The 13572-nt window shown below is 39.3% G+C and overlaps 2 protein-coding genes across 3 annotated transcripts; one reads left to right on the forward strand and one right to left on the reverse strand.

Annotated features, from left to right (window-relative positions):
- Positions 1–441: 441 nt before the first annotated feature.
- Positions 442–7740, reverse strand: ush1ga (Usher syndrome 1Ga (autosomal recessive)). The gene is made up of 3 exons (XM_047572178.1): positions 7387–7740; positions 4146–4599; positions 442–3540 (listed from the first exon to the last, which is right to left on the reverse strand). The coding sequence occupies exons 1-3, from the start codon at positions 7548–7550 to the stop codon at positions 2737–2739; spliced, it is 1422 nt and encodes a 473-aa protein (XP_047428134.1). The 5' UTR covers positions 7551–7740; the 3' UTR covers positions 442–2736.
- Positions 7741–9036: 1296 nt separating this feature from the next.
- LOC124997384 (proton channel OTOP2-like) lies at positions 9037–12940 on the forward strand. Of its 2 annotated transcripts, XM_047571048.1 has the most exons (7): positions 9037–9057; positions 9623–9993; positions 10095–10231; positions 10331–10389; positions 10825–10967; positions 11055–11902; positions 11997–12940. In XM_047571048.1, exons 2-7 carry the CDS (start codon positions 9624–9626, stop codon positions 12165–12167), a joined length of 1728 nt encoding a protein of 575 aa, XP_047427004.1. In that variant the 5' UTR covers positions 9037–9057; position 9623; the 3' UTR covers positions 12168–12940. The 2 variants fall into 2 exon arrangements, with proteins under 2 accessions (XP_047427004.1, XP_047427003.1); XM_047571047.1 differs by lacking the exon at positions 9037–9057 and having other exon boundaries at positions 9558–9993.
- Positions 12941–13572: the final 632 nt, after the last annotated feature.

A 13572-nucleotide genomic window follows, 5' to 3' on the forward strand; every position in this document is an offset into this window, starting at 1 on the left:
GTGGGGATTATTTAAGACAAGTCAAAACAAGCATTTTCCTGTGTCTGTTTCTTTCACACACAGATAAAAGCACGAATGCTGTCATTGTCAACAGGTGGTGTCAGAGACAGGATGTTCATTGACCTATAAAACATGGGTTGTGTAACAAGAGCAAAAAAACATGGATACTGTATACATAATGCATAGGTGAGAACTCATAATAGCTTTGCGGGTACAAGTGTCAAGATTCCCTAGCAAAATTCCAACAATCTACTTAATGCAGGCTGCCACAGTTTAGGATTAGACAAATTAGGTTTTAAGCAATCTAACTGAAAAAAATATTCACAATACAATTTTATGTTTCAGTTGATATCAACACTGCCTATTTTTATTGAGCTACGTTTAATAAAGACACAGAGAAAAAATGTATTAAACTGAATTTATTTTGTATTCAACCTCCTTGCCATATCAGTAATACAGAAATGTGAAACACATAGTGCTCTCATGTCAGTCAGACAAACCTGCCATACTTGCAAGCTTACCTGTCAACCTGCCAATCAACTTACAGCTAACAGTGCTATAACCATGACCCAAAGCTGTAGAAATAATAACATAACAATAACAACATACTGTAAAGTTACACACAACAGTGACACAGAATGCTTAGGGTTCGTTCATGCACCCGAACCTTGTGCATTTGATATGTACTGTTTGCATTTACCTCTAATCTCTGCAAATAGACAGTTTTCATTGAAAAAGCTGCTAAGGTCATCATTATCATCTCTTCTGAGCATCACACAAAATGTGGGTTGTTAGTGCTGTCGTCCTGTGATGTTAATGGAAGAGTCAGCGTGGCAGACTATGTTGATATGAAAGACTCATTCTAAGGCAACAATAAGACATCATTCTCATTTTAAAGTGATAATACAACAGTAAAAATTATGAATACCTAAGTTATTGAATGACATTGAGATAGTTATCCCTGTTAGTAGACTACTGACAAACAATATGTGATCTTACTCTCACGTGATATGTCATATTGTATAATATAAAATTAACTGAAAATACTTTGTTTCCATATAGTTTACAACACTGCAGTAAATCAGAACTGTTATCTCAAAGAAAAATTGGCCTTTATCACCAGAGCTACACTTGTACTGACATGGCTAAGTGTATGTAAACATGTACATGGCATGAAATATGAGTAAACATTACTGCAGGTAAAAATGTTGCTCAGCGCTGTCATTAAAAGGGTTAATAAAGTTAAGCCAATTTCTTGGTATTGTCACACTTTTTACAAGATACACTTTTTAAGCATATGCACAAGTAACACAGGCACATGACGTGATAACATTTGCATCACAGGAAAAAATGTTCGAGGGACAAAGACCACACAATCCACTATATGTTAGCTCGGTCACATGGAATGGCATGACACTTCACTGAACTGGACTGCAGACCGTGAGACCATGCAGTACAGGGGAGTCCAAGCAAATAATGTAGACAAACATTTTCAGTGAGCCATCTGAGCTGGATGAGCATGCAACAAGAGAGCCAGTCACACAACGTATTACCTGCATAACAGAATCAAGTCAAGAAAAGAATACCTGCTTTTATTTTTATTTTTTTTCCATGTAAGAGTTTTTCAGAAGCTATCCATCAAAATGTGCAATGGTGTCCATAAATATTCAAACCTTTTAAACAGTTCTATTTTGGCTCTTCTGAATTGAAACAGTGATTATGAAGTCAAAGTGTGGAGATTTTATTTGTACTTAAAGAATGAACATGTTCTCATTCATAGCCCATTTGGCAAAATATTTTCCCGGTTTTAGGTTCTACATCATCCAGATTATGGTATATCCAAAGAACATGCTAAAACGATGCCAACTGGACTAGGGTTTCTTGAAGATGTTTCACCATTTCTCCAAGTTTTTCCATTCCTTTTCCATTTTAAGAGGAACCTCTGTGGGTGTTTCCCATTTGAAACCCACATGAGAAGGAGCTATGAACCACCAGTGCTATAGATGTAAATGGAAGAATCTACTTTGATCCTGTTTTCCCTCCCCATGAATGCTACTTATACCTTGGAGCAGGAGTCTTTGGCCATTAATGGGTTGTTAGTGTACCATTCAGAAGATAAAAAAGCTACTTGGATGAGTGATGAAACATCATTAAGAACCCCTACAGAGTCAGTTTCCCTTGTTTTGGCTTGTTTTTTAGGAATCCCCAATTCTGTTCAAATCTTCAAATATGGTAATACTGCCCAGACAAACATTTATTGAAAAGTCATTGGACCTCAGTCGAAACTGCGCATTCAATTTCCCTATAAACAACAACAAAATCTAAACCAGCGACCTACACTGCGAAAGTTTTGAAGATGAATGGTTGTAAAGCCCTACAATTAACATGGGTGCAGCATTTGCTCCCTGACAGTGATGTTTCTTCACACCAACATTAATCAGAGTTTACTCGCTGCGTCTTGTCCAGTCCATGTGTCACATGGACTGGACAAAATACCAAGTCAAATACAGCTAGAAGGTGGTTTTAACTAATTTCAGTGAGGTCCTCATGAAGCCATAGCATAGGCAGGGATGTTTTTTTTTTTTTTTTATATATCATGTTTTATATCATATCATGTTTGTAAGACTTGTTTGGAGGCCCCTGTGCTCTAAAGTGCTGGTGTGCTGAGATAAAGCAACAAAGAATATTGTTCATGTACAGTACTTTCTTACTACACTGAATAATTGACATTAACACTTACAGTTCTGTGTCCTCGATGCAGTCAGGGCTCTCTATGGTCTCTAGCCGTCTACTGCAGGCATCTAAGATTTTTTTCCTTGGTCCTAAAGGGATATGGATACTCTTCAGGTCATGATCAGAGCACAGCAACAGTGCTGAAAGGTCAATTTTCTCCCTCTTCAAAATGGAGAAAAATTCGCTCATACTCTGTGTGGCGAGGAAGACCTCCAGGGGGCTTGTGTCAGGCTCATCATCATCATCCAGCCCTAATTCGACTTCATCCCATGGCAGCTCATCAGTATTCCTCTGCTGCAAGCTGTGTGCACTGCCGATGCTGTCTTCATCTACACTTAAGTATTGCTGCTGAAGTCGACTGCGTAAACGTACATTACTGCCTGACTGATCTAAACTTTCTTCCGCTCGATGGCCAAGGTCAAACATACCCCCACTCACATAGTTCCTTCTAAAGACCATGGTGCCGAGACCAGGTCTGTTGAACAGGGAATCATGTCCAGAATCTGTGCTGATTTCAGAGAAGTCAATATCTGACCTGTGGAGGTCTGGCTCACTCATGGCATGTGAAATAGCATCATCATTATGTTTGAGGAACATATCACGAACACTGCGGCGGCCACGGTCCTTTGGGTTGATGTAAGTGCCTTGCTTGACAAACATGACATCGTTACCCAGCTGAAGTCCAGAGAGGGAGCGCACACTCTTCCTTCCATCTTCATAGATTTTAAAGGTGCCATCTCCTTGTTTCCTCTTCTCCAGCTTCTTCTGGATTTTTGTCTTTCCTCTGTGTGTGGCATGGAGAGTTGCCTAATGGAACAGGAATAATACAATTAGGCACAGTCACATTCTGAAGAGTTATTTTATGCTTTACTCAGATATTCTTGATACTTATTTATTCCTCACACTGTTAACACATTTGATTTGATTCATATTCTTATACTACTCACATACTGGTCTCAATTGATATACAGTATGTTTTTTATATATGATGTTTGAGGTGTGAAAGTGTTAGCAGCTAACCACAAATACCTCAAATACTCTGTTGGATAGATTTCTGTAGCATAAAGTACAAACATTTATAAACTTCCTTTAGTGCCACTATGTGGTTTAGATTTTTACTCTTGAAAAATCAGTGTTTGAATGGATTACCATGGTACCATGATTACCATTTCCTTATCCAGAACTTATTCTAACGTAATGAAAATGTGACAATTCATAGTTACAGACTGACTATACACTGATAGATAAAACATTACAAACTACTGTATCCCAATTTTGCTGACAGATCCTCTAAATCCTACACAGTAGTCCAGTGAGAGTTGAAAAACATTTGGACTTCTAGAACTAACCATGGGAAAAATTTAAAATTAACAAACTCAAGCCTTTAACAATAACAGAATAAAATTCCTGACCTGAGAATATGGCACACTGACAGCGGCTGTGTTGAAGTTACGTAGCTTGTGGCTAACAGAACTGCTGCTGTAACTGGAAAAGCTCATGATGTCTGATGCAGAAGCATCAGAGGCCTCTTTATGAAACTTTCGCTCCATTTGTTTGCGGTGCTTTTTCTGCATTTTCACACACTGTTTGATTCGCCGCTCAGCATCCCTAAAGGCCCGGTCCTTAAGCTTATTGACAAGCTTGGGATTGAGGTCTGTCTGCTTGGCAGCAATGGAATCCAGGTAACGGACACAGTCCATGTGATTCTTGGTGGCAGCCATGTCCAACGGTGTGTGATAGTCATTATCCAGACACCATATGTTGGCACCGAAAGACACCAGGAAGAAAAGGCAGTTGAGGTGACCATTAGCAGCTGCCAGGTGGAGAGGTGTGTTCCCCCATATGTCACACTTGTCTGGGTTTCCTCTGTAAGGCATAAGAAAGATGTAAGATACAACCTTTTTACTCACATAAAACTGTATTGCCAGAATACTTCCTCATTATTAAGAATATGAGATATAGTTTCTAAAGGTTGCCTTATTTTTGTTAGAAAGATGTGGCTTTTTTGATTTCAGCACTGACCTGCCATTAGTGGATGGTTAATGGAAATGTATCGAATATCTTAAAAAATACAGAAATATATACAGTGCAATAAACACACACAAATTTCACATTTCAGCAGTCTATGACCCTTAGGGTTACCTCTGTGTGTATCACGTGTTGTTGCTGGTCTGTAATATGACCACAAGCTTGCCACCACCACCGCTACAGTACCAGTATCCTCTTTCAGGGTAGGTAGCATAGGCTGTGCCTGACTCAAAAATTAAAACTGTGCAAGGCTGGTGACGTCAAGTTGAATTCTTCAGGTCACAACACGCTGTATTACAGCTGGTTGAATCACCTGGAGCACACATGTGTACGAAGCAGTCCTACTGTGTATTTGTTTTCCAACATAAACCAGTGCAAATACATGAGATATATATTTTGTTTGCTCATTACTAAGATTTTGTTCAGACTAGTATTCCACCAAGCAGCATCAGGTGACCGATACTGTTCATACATTAGCAGAATGTACATATTCAGGTTATTTGTGGCTGCCTCAACTACAGTAACACAATCTACAATTAAAGATTTTGCATTTTTCTGTTTAGTTTACCACTTCTTTGGTGTCACACCTTCTGTATTTACATGCTTACTGAACTGTCTTGTGTCTCGTCTTTGTCATCCAGTGTAGTGACATACCAACTGCTGATACTTGATGCAATGGATGTGAAGCTACGCTCAAAGTACAGATGTATTATTGATGGACAGTGTTGTAAGGTTTTCACAGGGAATTTGTGTCTGCCAGACCTGACTTGAATAAAAATGAACAGCAAAGTACAACCCTTATTTCATTGTCAAAGCTCTTATTGTATTATTGATGGGACTCGAATTAAAGATCAGAATTTTAGATGATAGTTGAAACAAAGGGAATTGGTTGTTTTCAGTATGGTGGACTGCAAATGTCCAGAAGTCCCGAAAGCAATATAGGAAGGAACACAGAGAGCTATAAATAAATGTGAAAAGATAAATACAAATGAACTGTGTTGAGAGAAAATGTTTATGAGGCATTTTTAAGTAAGTGAGTTCCAACTATGATAGCTTTATGTGACATAATTTACATCTGTCTTGTACAAAGGATAACCACAACAATGGCAGGCAGAGTCACTTCTCCCTGCCATGCTCTTTATCATCTTGGACTCTCTGCATCTTCATTTCCTATGACAGTTTTATGTGAGAGCAGGTCACCAAACTGATATACTTGTCAAACATAGCAGAGTGTGGCATCATTCCCATGACACTGTGACATAACAATGAACAACTCTCCACTATCTCACCAAGTCTTATGAGCTTAAGTTATGGCAGCTCTTAATGTCTAATCGTTTCAGTCTAACACATGTCAATGTACGTATGATGCTATCAGTTGAGGTATGGTATGTCCTTAGCAGCTGAATCCCTTCACAGTCTTATTACAATTTCGTGGGAAATACTAGATTTATTGCTACATGGTAGTTCATTATTTCTGTCATCAGCTCTTGTGCTTATGGAAAACTGGAACTCTAATACATTTTCTCAGTGATAATAGTTTTCCTTCAGAAAACTAGGCATTGATGAATGAATGTTTTCCCCTTTATTCACATTATTACATTACCCACATTCATAGGGGGGCCCTTTTTTTCTGTCTGGCATGTAAACCAGGTCAACCATGAAGAAAAATGGGAGTTGTGTCACATTCGCATTAGCACAGTCACATTAGCAAATTTTGTTGAAGTAAGGCCAGCATTTATAACATGATGCACCCCCTTTACTTTATATTATCTGATGTTAATATGTAATACTTATTTCCTGTTGTAAAAAGTCATCATGTGATGATAGGCTATGCCTCTTCATAATAAACAGATAAACACAATTATTGAAACAATTGTAGTTCATGGTTGAGCTGTGGTTTATAACTCATGTCTGCTTTGTCTTTAAAAACGTTTATAGGTCAACATGGAGTATGTAGACATTTTCAGGCAATTGTAGACAGGGAGTGAACTGATTATTTGATGTTAAACTGTGTCCTCATGCTAAATGCTATTGAAGATTTCAGTTTTACACAACCACTGCTCCCAGGTTGCTTTGAAAGTCACAAACCAATAAGCTATTTGCTGTGACCAGAGTCCTATATGACTGGTGGTATGATAGTGATCACAATGGTGGTGCCATTGCAACGTTCATAATCGTTCTAACCTAATGGATTTAGTTCACACTGTTAATTCTAAAATGTCAACAATATTTTTAACCAAAGTATCCCCTGTCACTGTAGGTGTATCTGCTAGGAACATGCGGTTTGGGCATTTTTTGTTTTTACAGAATTTTTTCGTCTTGAAATGCAGTGTGGGATTTTTCTTTACCTGGACTAACGATCATAATTTAGCAGTGACGGACCAAATCTAGTTTGAGCTGTGTTTTTTTTTCCATCTCTAAAACTCCCTTCAAGTAGTTTGAGAAATGTCTCGTTTAACTATATTATTAGCTAACTAGATAAAGGTTTTCCTCTACAAATGCTTTGTTACACTGAACCAGTGACAGAAGATGGGTGGCAGTGGCATAAGGGTGAAGTTTATGACTATTACGCACGCGTTTTTTTTTTGTTTTTTTTTTTTTCCACAAATGATGCGGGCTACCCACCCTCTAGCCACGATCATCCGCAGAGCCTCCAGGTTTCCGTGATAAGCAGCCCATAACGTCGGTGTCATTCCATCCTCATCCGGTGCGTTTAGGTCCTTCCGAGTTGCCTCCTTCAGCAGATCCAGGTAGCCGTCCCGGGCCGCCTTGTGGTACCTGTCATTCATGGTGCAAAATTACTTCTACCTGCTCGACACCATTCTGTGCCATAAACATCACGAACATAGCAGTCGTCATGTGGTGGAAGCAAACTCGCTTTAATGTCAGTTTGCACAGGAGTTCAGTCAGCGTCAGTCGGTCGGCGGTATCCGGAGACGCCACGGCGCACACCTTGTGTGTAACAGTGCTCCTGGTGGCCAGAGAGGACCCCGTTCTCTGAACAAGAAATTCTCCCAATCATACACTCTCTCCCGTCTAGTTGATGGGAGAGTGTTGGAAGACACCCAATTTCCTTTGCCCTGATCTGATTTCAGATATAAAACAGCATTTTTTGTCATGCTGAAAGAGTTCAGTCAGCATTTATTCTGCATAAGACCTATACATATCTGCATGCACTGAAAGAGACAAAAAAACTTTGGTGGGCTGCTCTCAAAGTTCCGTTTGGAACTGTTTCACAACATTAAATAAGAAACCTTTCTTCAGCTCTAATTCATTTAGTAGCCAAACTCAACCTGAATAATTAACCCCAAATTTATCCATTCTATGAAAGTTGTAGAGGCATACAAAGATAACGAAATAAGTGTAGATCTAAGAAAACACGTGAAAGAAACTGTGACTGGCTCACAAGGAAGAAAAGTCTCACTAAAGGAAACATTAGCACAGATAAAACCAGATTCCAGGAGTACAATGGAGTGTTGTAATAAAGTAGTACTTCTGCCCACTCTCAGCCCCACCCTGATGAAAAGAGAATAAATTAGCCTAAGTACTGATCTAAAATAGGCATAGTTGCTGCAGTGGCTAGTTTCCAGGCATACTAGGCAACTGAAACTTTCATGACAAAAGGCACAGATGGTGATCAGGCTTTTCATGTACTTCACCTCGGGCAATTTAGAGGAGACAAAATGAAAAGGATTAAAGAAGTAGAGTAGAGTATGCACTTCAGGCACTGAAGCAAAAGAAGCGAGTAAGACCTGTTTCACCTGTTTACAGAGTTTATATCACATTTGCATTGTGAGGTATAACTGCATGCAGTTACCTGCAGCAAAGACAGAGATCAAGTCAAAAACACAAAGCCAACACAACCTATAAAGCACATGAAGTGTTAAAAGCACAATGGCAATGAAGAAAAAATTTAAAATAGTCTTTGTACTTAACAGCTCGTACATTTTTGTTTTCCCCCTTTTTATACATTTATTATGATGTGCACGCTGTTAAAATGGATGACCGACTTTAAAATGTATTGTATGACATCAAAAAAATGCTGTTAATCCGAAAAGAAACCGGTTTGTTGTATTTTGTAATACGTGAGAATGGGGTCTTCTTGGAAACATCTTTTGAACTTTACATGAATATTTAGTGTAAAACACGCTGTGTTTGGTAATAATATGTTGTTCATAACAGGTTTATTGACATTTATGACTCTGTACAGTACGCCACTGCTTTTTTTTGAGCCATATAAAAGTCACGCTGGCTTGCACAACTCTGAGGATCACACTGCATCAGGTAAGCTTACAGGTATCACCATGTTTTCTTCTCCATTTTAAAAAAAGTATCTGCTTTGATAAATTGGCACAAACTGGTACTTAATTGAGGTAATTTATAAGATCTTTATTTACATCAACAACGTTTTCACTTTTCCTGATATTTTTTCCTGATTTTATCAGATATGGAGAGGGATGGCGTTGATGACAAGAAGAGAATAGGACAGTTAATCAATGTAAACATGTTTGTGGATTCTCACTGAATAAAGCACTGTTAACGTGCACATATTGACAAAACCAGAGCCAGGAGACAAGGAAATCAAATAGTATATGCTAATTTGCAACTACTGTTTTGTGTAGTACCAGTTGGGTGACAATCATGCGGAACTGATGTTATCATGAAAAGCTTTTTCATTCGGGTGGGATGTGGCTGTATTGGGAGCCAGTGATTGGGTGTAGGCATTAAACAGGGCCTGTTCATAAAGAACCAGATGTAGCAAACTCATTCATCAATAGATCTCAGAGAAAGCACTCATGTGTTACAACACTGGCCATCCGTGCAACTGTCTCACCGATGGCGGTCTATGTGAACCATGTAGGATGACGGCAAAAGACAACGAGGCGGAGGAGGCCCACCTATCCAACAACATAAATGTGCCGGGTCAAGCAGGGAGCACGTGTGAGGCGGACCTGAACACCTCTTCCACTGAAGTCGTAAAGGAGCGGGGCCGAAACTGGGGATGGATGCTGTCTGGAATCATTTGCGTGAACGTTTTAATTCTGGGATGTGCCTTGGTCAGTGGCAGTGCATACAGCAGTGTAAACATCAGCACCCCAGACCTGCAGGTTTTCCTCATCATCCTCCTCCTCCTTTCCTCCATCTGGATGATTTATTATTCCATATACACAACCAGGAACAAAAATGCTGTTGTATACAAGGATGACCATGCTGGACCTGTGTGGCTCAGGGGTAAGGAGCTGTTTAAAAACTGGACTTTTTATTTAAAAGGGCAATTCTTTGATAGTTTTGTGATTTTTTTCCCGTCTGTTCCATTTTTCCTTCTCCTTCAGGAGGACTTGTGCTATTTGGACTCCTAAGTATTATAATGGACATTTTCAAGATAGCCAGCTATGTGGGATACCTCCACTGTGATTCTGCTGTGAAGGTCGCATTTCCTGTGATCCAACTTGTTTTCATAGTTGTGCAGGTAAAAGCATCATTAACAAAATGAACCAAAAAATCAGTTGCGTGAAATTTGGTCATGCAGGCTGCTAAATATTAAAGTAACTGTGATGTCAATTTGCAGACATACTTTTTGTGGATCCATGCCAAAGACTGCGTACAGCTACAAAACAACCTTACACGGTAGGTGAATGAGGAGTCACATGAATAACTGAATAACTATCATTGCATCATAGCCTTTGTTTACAGACCTTAAAGGTGAATATTAGTATGTAGTACAGTTCTGCAAACTGTTTCGAGACAATGATCAGCAGACTAGGATCGAAAGTATTCTGGCCATAATCAGTCAGTTATTTTGTCATTTATTCATTCACGAGTTTGGTTGATAAAATGTCAAATGCAGTAACGAAAAGGCCCTAGCATAATTATCAATGCACCTTCCCAATGATACTAAAAGAACCAGCAGCTACTCACATTTGTTGAAGATGAAACCAGTCACAGTTTGAAATTTTGCTTTAAAAATGACTGGTTTAACTGAATTGTTGTCATCTAACATGCATTTTTTAAAATATGATATTTGATTACTCTTTCATTTTGCTTCCCTGTACCCTTATCAAGGTGTGGGTTGTTGCTCATCCTCTCCACAAATCTAGTCATATGGATGACTGCAGTTACAGAGGAGTCCCTTCATCATACAACTGTCCCTGACTATCCGGACAACGTCACTAAACTGTCTGGACGGCAAACATACATCAGTAAAGGTAATTAGAGTACACACAGCAATCAAAGTCTTAATTGCAGTCAGGAACTAACACTAATATCTTTATCTCTCATTTCATGCCTTGCAGCAAGTTATGGAGACGATAAGTGCAAGTGCAGCCACACTTCATGCAGCATCTTCAAGAATGCCTACTACTACCTGTACCCCTTCAATATTGAGTATAGCCTCTTTGCCTCTGCCATGGCTTACGTTATGTGGAAGAATGTAGGTCGAGTAGCAAGCGAACATGGCCATCACAGCATCAAATTTAGTGTAAAGGATGTATTTCTCGGCCCTGTTTTAGGGGTCCTCTTGGTAATTGCTGGCCTGGCAACGTTAATTGTATATGAGATGGAGATGCAAAAAGATGACTATGATGATAACAAGAAAGACAAGGCAGTGATGATGCACTTTGTCATGAATATAATCATAGTAACCCTGATGTCCATTTCAACTGTGATCGGCAGTGCCATATACAAAGTGGATCACAGAGAGCATGTAACAGACAAAAACCCCACTCGCAGCCTGGATGTGGGGCTGCTGGTGGGAGCCTCACTGGGACAGTTCATCATCAGCTATTTCTCTATCATAGCTATGATTGCAACTGGAGCCAAAGGCTACCTGAACGGGCTCAACTTGGCCTGGGGTATACTGATGGTGATCCAGCTCGGCCTGCAAAACTTTTTCATAATTGAAGGCATGCACCGGGAGCCCTTCCACGAGGTGCAGCCAGTCACTGTGGTTGCAAATCCATACGTGCTGCAGCCAAGCAAAGATCTGAGCAGCCTTGAAGGAACAGACATGGACACAAAACCAAGTCCTGCGCCTATAGCACTCAGCTTGCATAGCCACACTGCCGAGCACAGACACAAACTGTCATGGAAGAGACGGGTATTGAAGGAGGTCTCTGCGTTTCTGTTGCTGGGAAACATTTTGGTGAGTATGTTCTGAGCTCTTTTTTTTTTTTTTTTTCAATGTTACAATTTTAAAAGTCAATAAATACTAAACCCCTTGTCCCATTCTTTCACAGCTATGGATCTTGCCTGCATTTGGCGCTCGCCCCCAGTTTGACCATGATTCTGAAACTGAATTCTACAATTTCAACATGTGGGCTGCTATTGTGAATGTGGGACTTCCTTTTGGCATATTTTACCGAATGCATTCAGTCGCCAGCTTATTTGAGGTCTTTGTGAACTCATAACACAAGAGCATATGATATGTACAGCCAACTATTTTGTAAAATGGAATCTGTATAGATGATTTATGTCTTTTTAAGTCTGAAAGGTAGAAACTAATCAACAAATATTTTCACTATGCTGTCTCTCATTATTTTTTTGTCATGATCATGTTATTTTAAGAAGTCATGTTTTATTGCGATGCAGATATTGTTTAACCTGATTTATGATTTACGATTCAGGCTCTCACATGAAATAAATTAACATGTAAACAAGCAGAATGAAAGAGAATGATCCATCGTATCTACAGTTATTATTATTGTTGCTTTTGATTGTTTTTGTTTGCTGTAATTGATGCAGGTGCAACTGTTAATACTAGTTAAAACTGATGATATTCTTAAATGACTAGTAAACCCCTTTTTTATTATTATACACCAATGAGGAATAACATTATATTGTGTTATATTGTATATTGTATATCCTTATATTGTGTAGAGCTCTCTTGTGACTCACCAGAGAATGGTCATGGGACTTCTGAGGGTGTCCTGTGGTGTCTGGAAACACAGTGTTGATATTGGGGGTGTTTGGGTCTTAGGGGTTGAGGGGAGGGGCCTCTGCGGATCATTCCACTGATACTTGATCAGTTTGGGGTCTAGTGAATTTGGAGGCCAGGTCAACACCTTGTGCTGTTCTTTGCGTTTTTTGAGTTGTTCCTAAACCGTTTTTGTGTGTGTCTGTGTCAAGCTGGATTCTGCTGGAGATGGCCCCTGTTGCATCAATTAGAGGTTGTAGTATATTATCCTCTTGTTTTTCTCTTCTGTCCCTTTCCTGTTTTGGGGGTTTGCGTGGTGTATACACAGTTTAAAGGTCAAAAGGTAATTTACCAGATGCCAGCTCATAAAACTAAATAGACATAAGGAGATAAGTTTTGTTTGTGAATGGGGGTTCTTGGGGATGAGAATCATATATAAGGTGACTGTGGGAGCTGAACAAGAGAGGGGATTCGACAGTGGACTGGAATGGAGTTTTTGACATTGTTCTTTCTTGTAATTAACCTTTTTAAATGCAAGATAAGATTTGTCAGCGGTGATCACTTCTTTCTTTAGCACACTTCAGCACATCAATATACAACAAAGTACACCATACTTCTCAGTGCTCTACATCAGTGGTTAATGACAAGACCCAAATCCAAAAACAACTTCTCAAATTTATTGAATGACAAGACTGAGCAGTTACAACCTGAAATAGTAGAATAAATCACAGTATGAAAACACACAAAAACAAACGTAATGATAAATCAAAACAACCAGAAAATGATGATGCTAGAGAGGGATCTATTCCCTTTTACTTTCAATTAGCTGCATTTTAATTCAAACCAGTGCTCTTCACTTCAGTAACTCCAGTCTTTTTAACAGACTCAACAGAGCTTTC

The sequence above is a fragment of the Mugil cephalus genome, chromosome 20 (genome assembly GCF_022458985.1).
Source record: "Mugil cephalus isolate CIBA_MC_2020 chromosome 20, CIBA_Mcephalus_1.1, whole genome shotgun sequence".
In the NCBI taxonomy this organism is placed as follows: Eukaryota; Metazoa; Chordata; class Actinopteri; order Mugiliformes; family Mugilidae; genus Mugil; species Mugil cephalus.

What these genes read in the sequence shown, in the direction of transcription:
- LOC124997384 (XM_047571047.1), top strand. Translation starts at nt 9,558, where the DNA reads ATGTGTTACAACACTGGCCATCCGTGCAACTGTCTCACCGATGGCGGT. An exon ending in TGGACCTGTGTGGCTCAGGG is followed by an intron (nt 9,994 to 10,094) that starts GTAAGGAGCTGT and finishes CTTCTCCTTCAG; the next exon opens with GAGGACTTGTGCTATTTGGA. An exon ending in CTACAAAACAACCTTACACG is followed by an intron (nt 10,390 to 10,824) that starts GTAGGTGAATGA and finishes ACCCTTATCAAG; the next exon opens with GTGTGGGTTGTTGCTCATCC.
- ush1ga (XM_047572178.1), bottom strand. Translation starts at nt 7,550, where the DNA reads ATGAATGACAGGTACCACAAGGCGGCCCGGGACGGCTACCTGGATCTG. An exon ending in CGGATGATCGTGGCTAGAGG is followed by an intron (nt 4,600 to 7,386) that starts GTGGGTAGCCCG and finishes TATGCCTTACAG; the next exon opens with AGGAAACCCAGACAAGTGTG. An exon ending in TCAGTGTGCCATATTCTCAG is followed by an intron (nt 3,541 to 4,145) that starts GTCAGGAATTTT and finishes CTGTTCCATTAG; the next exon opens with GCAACTCTCCATGCCACACA.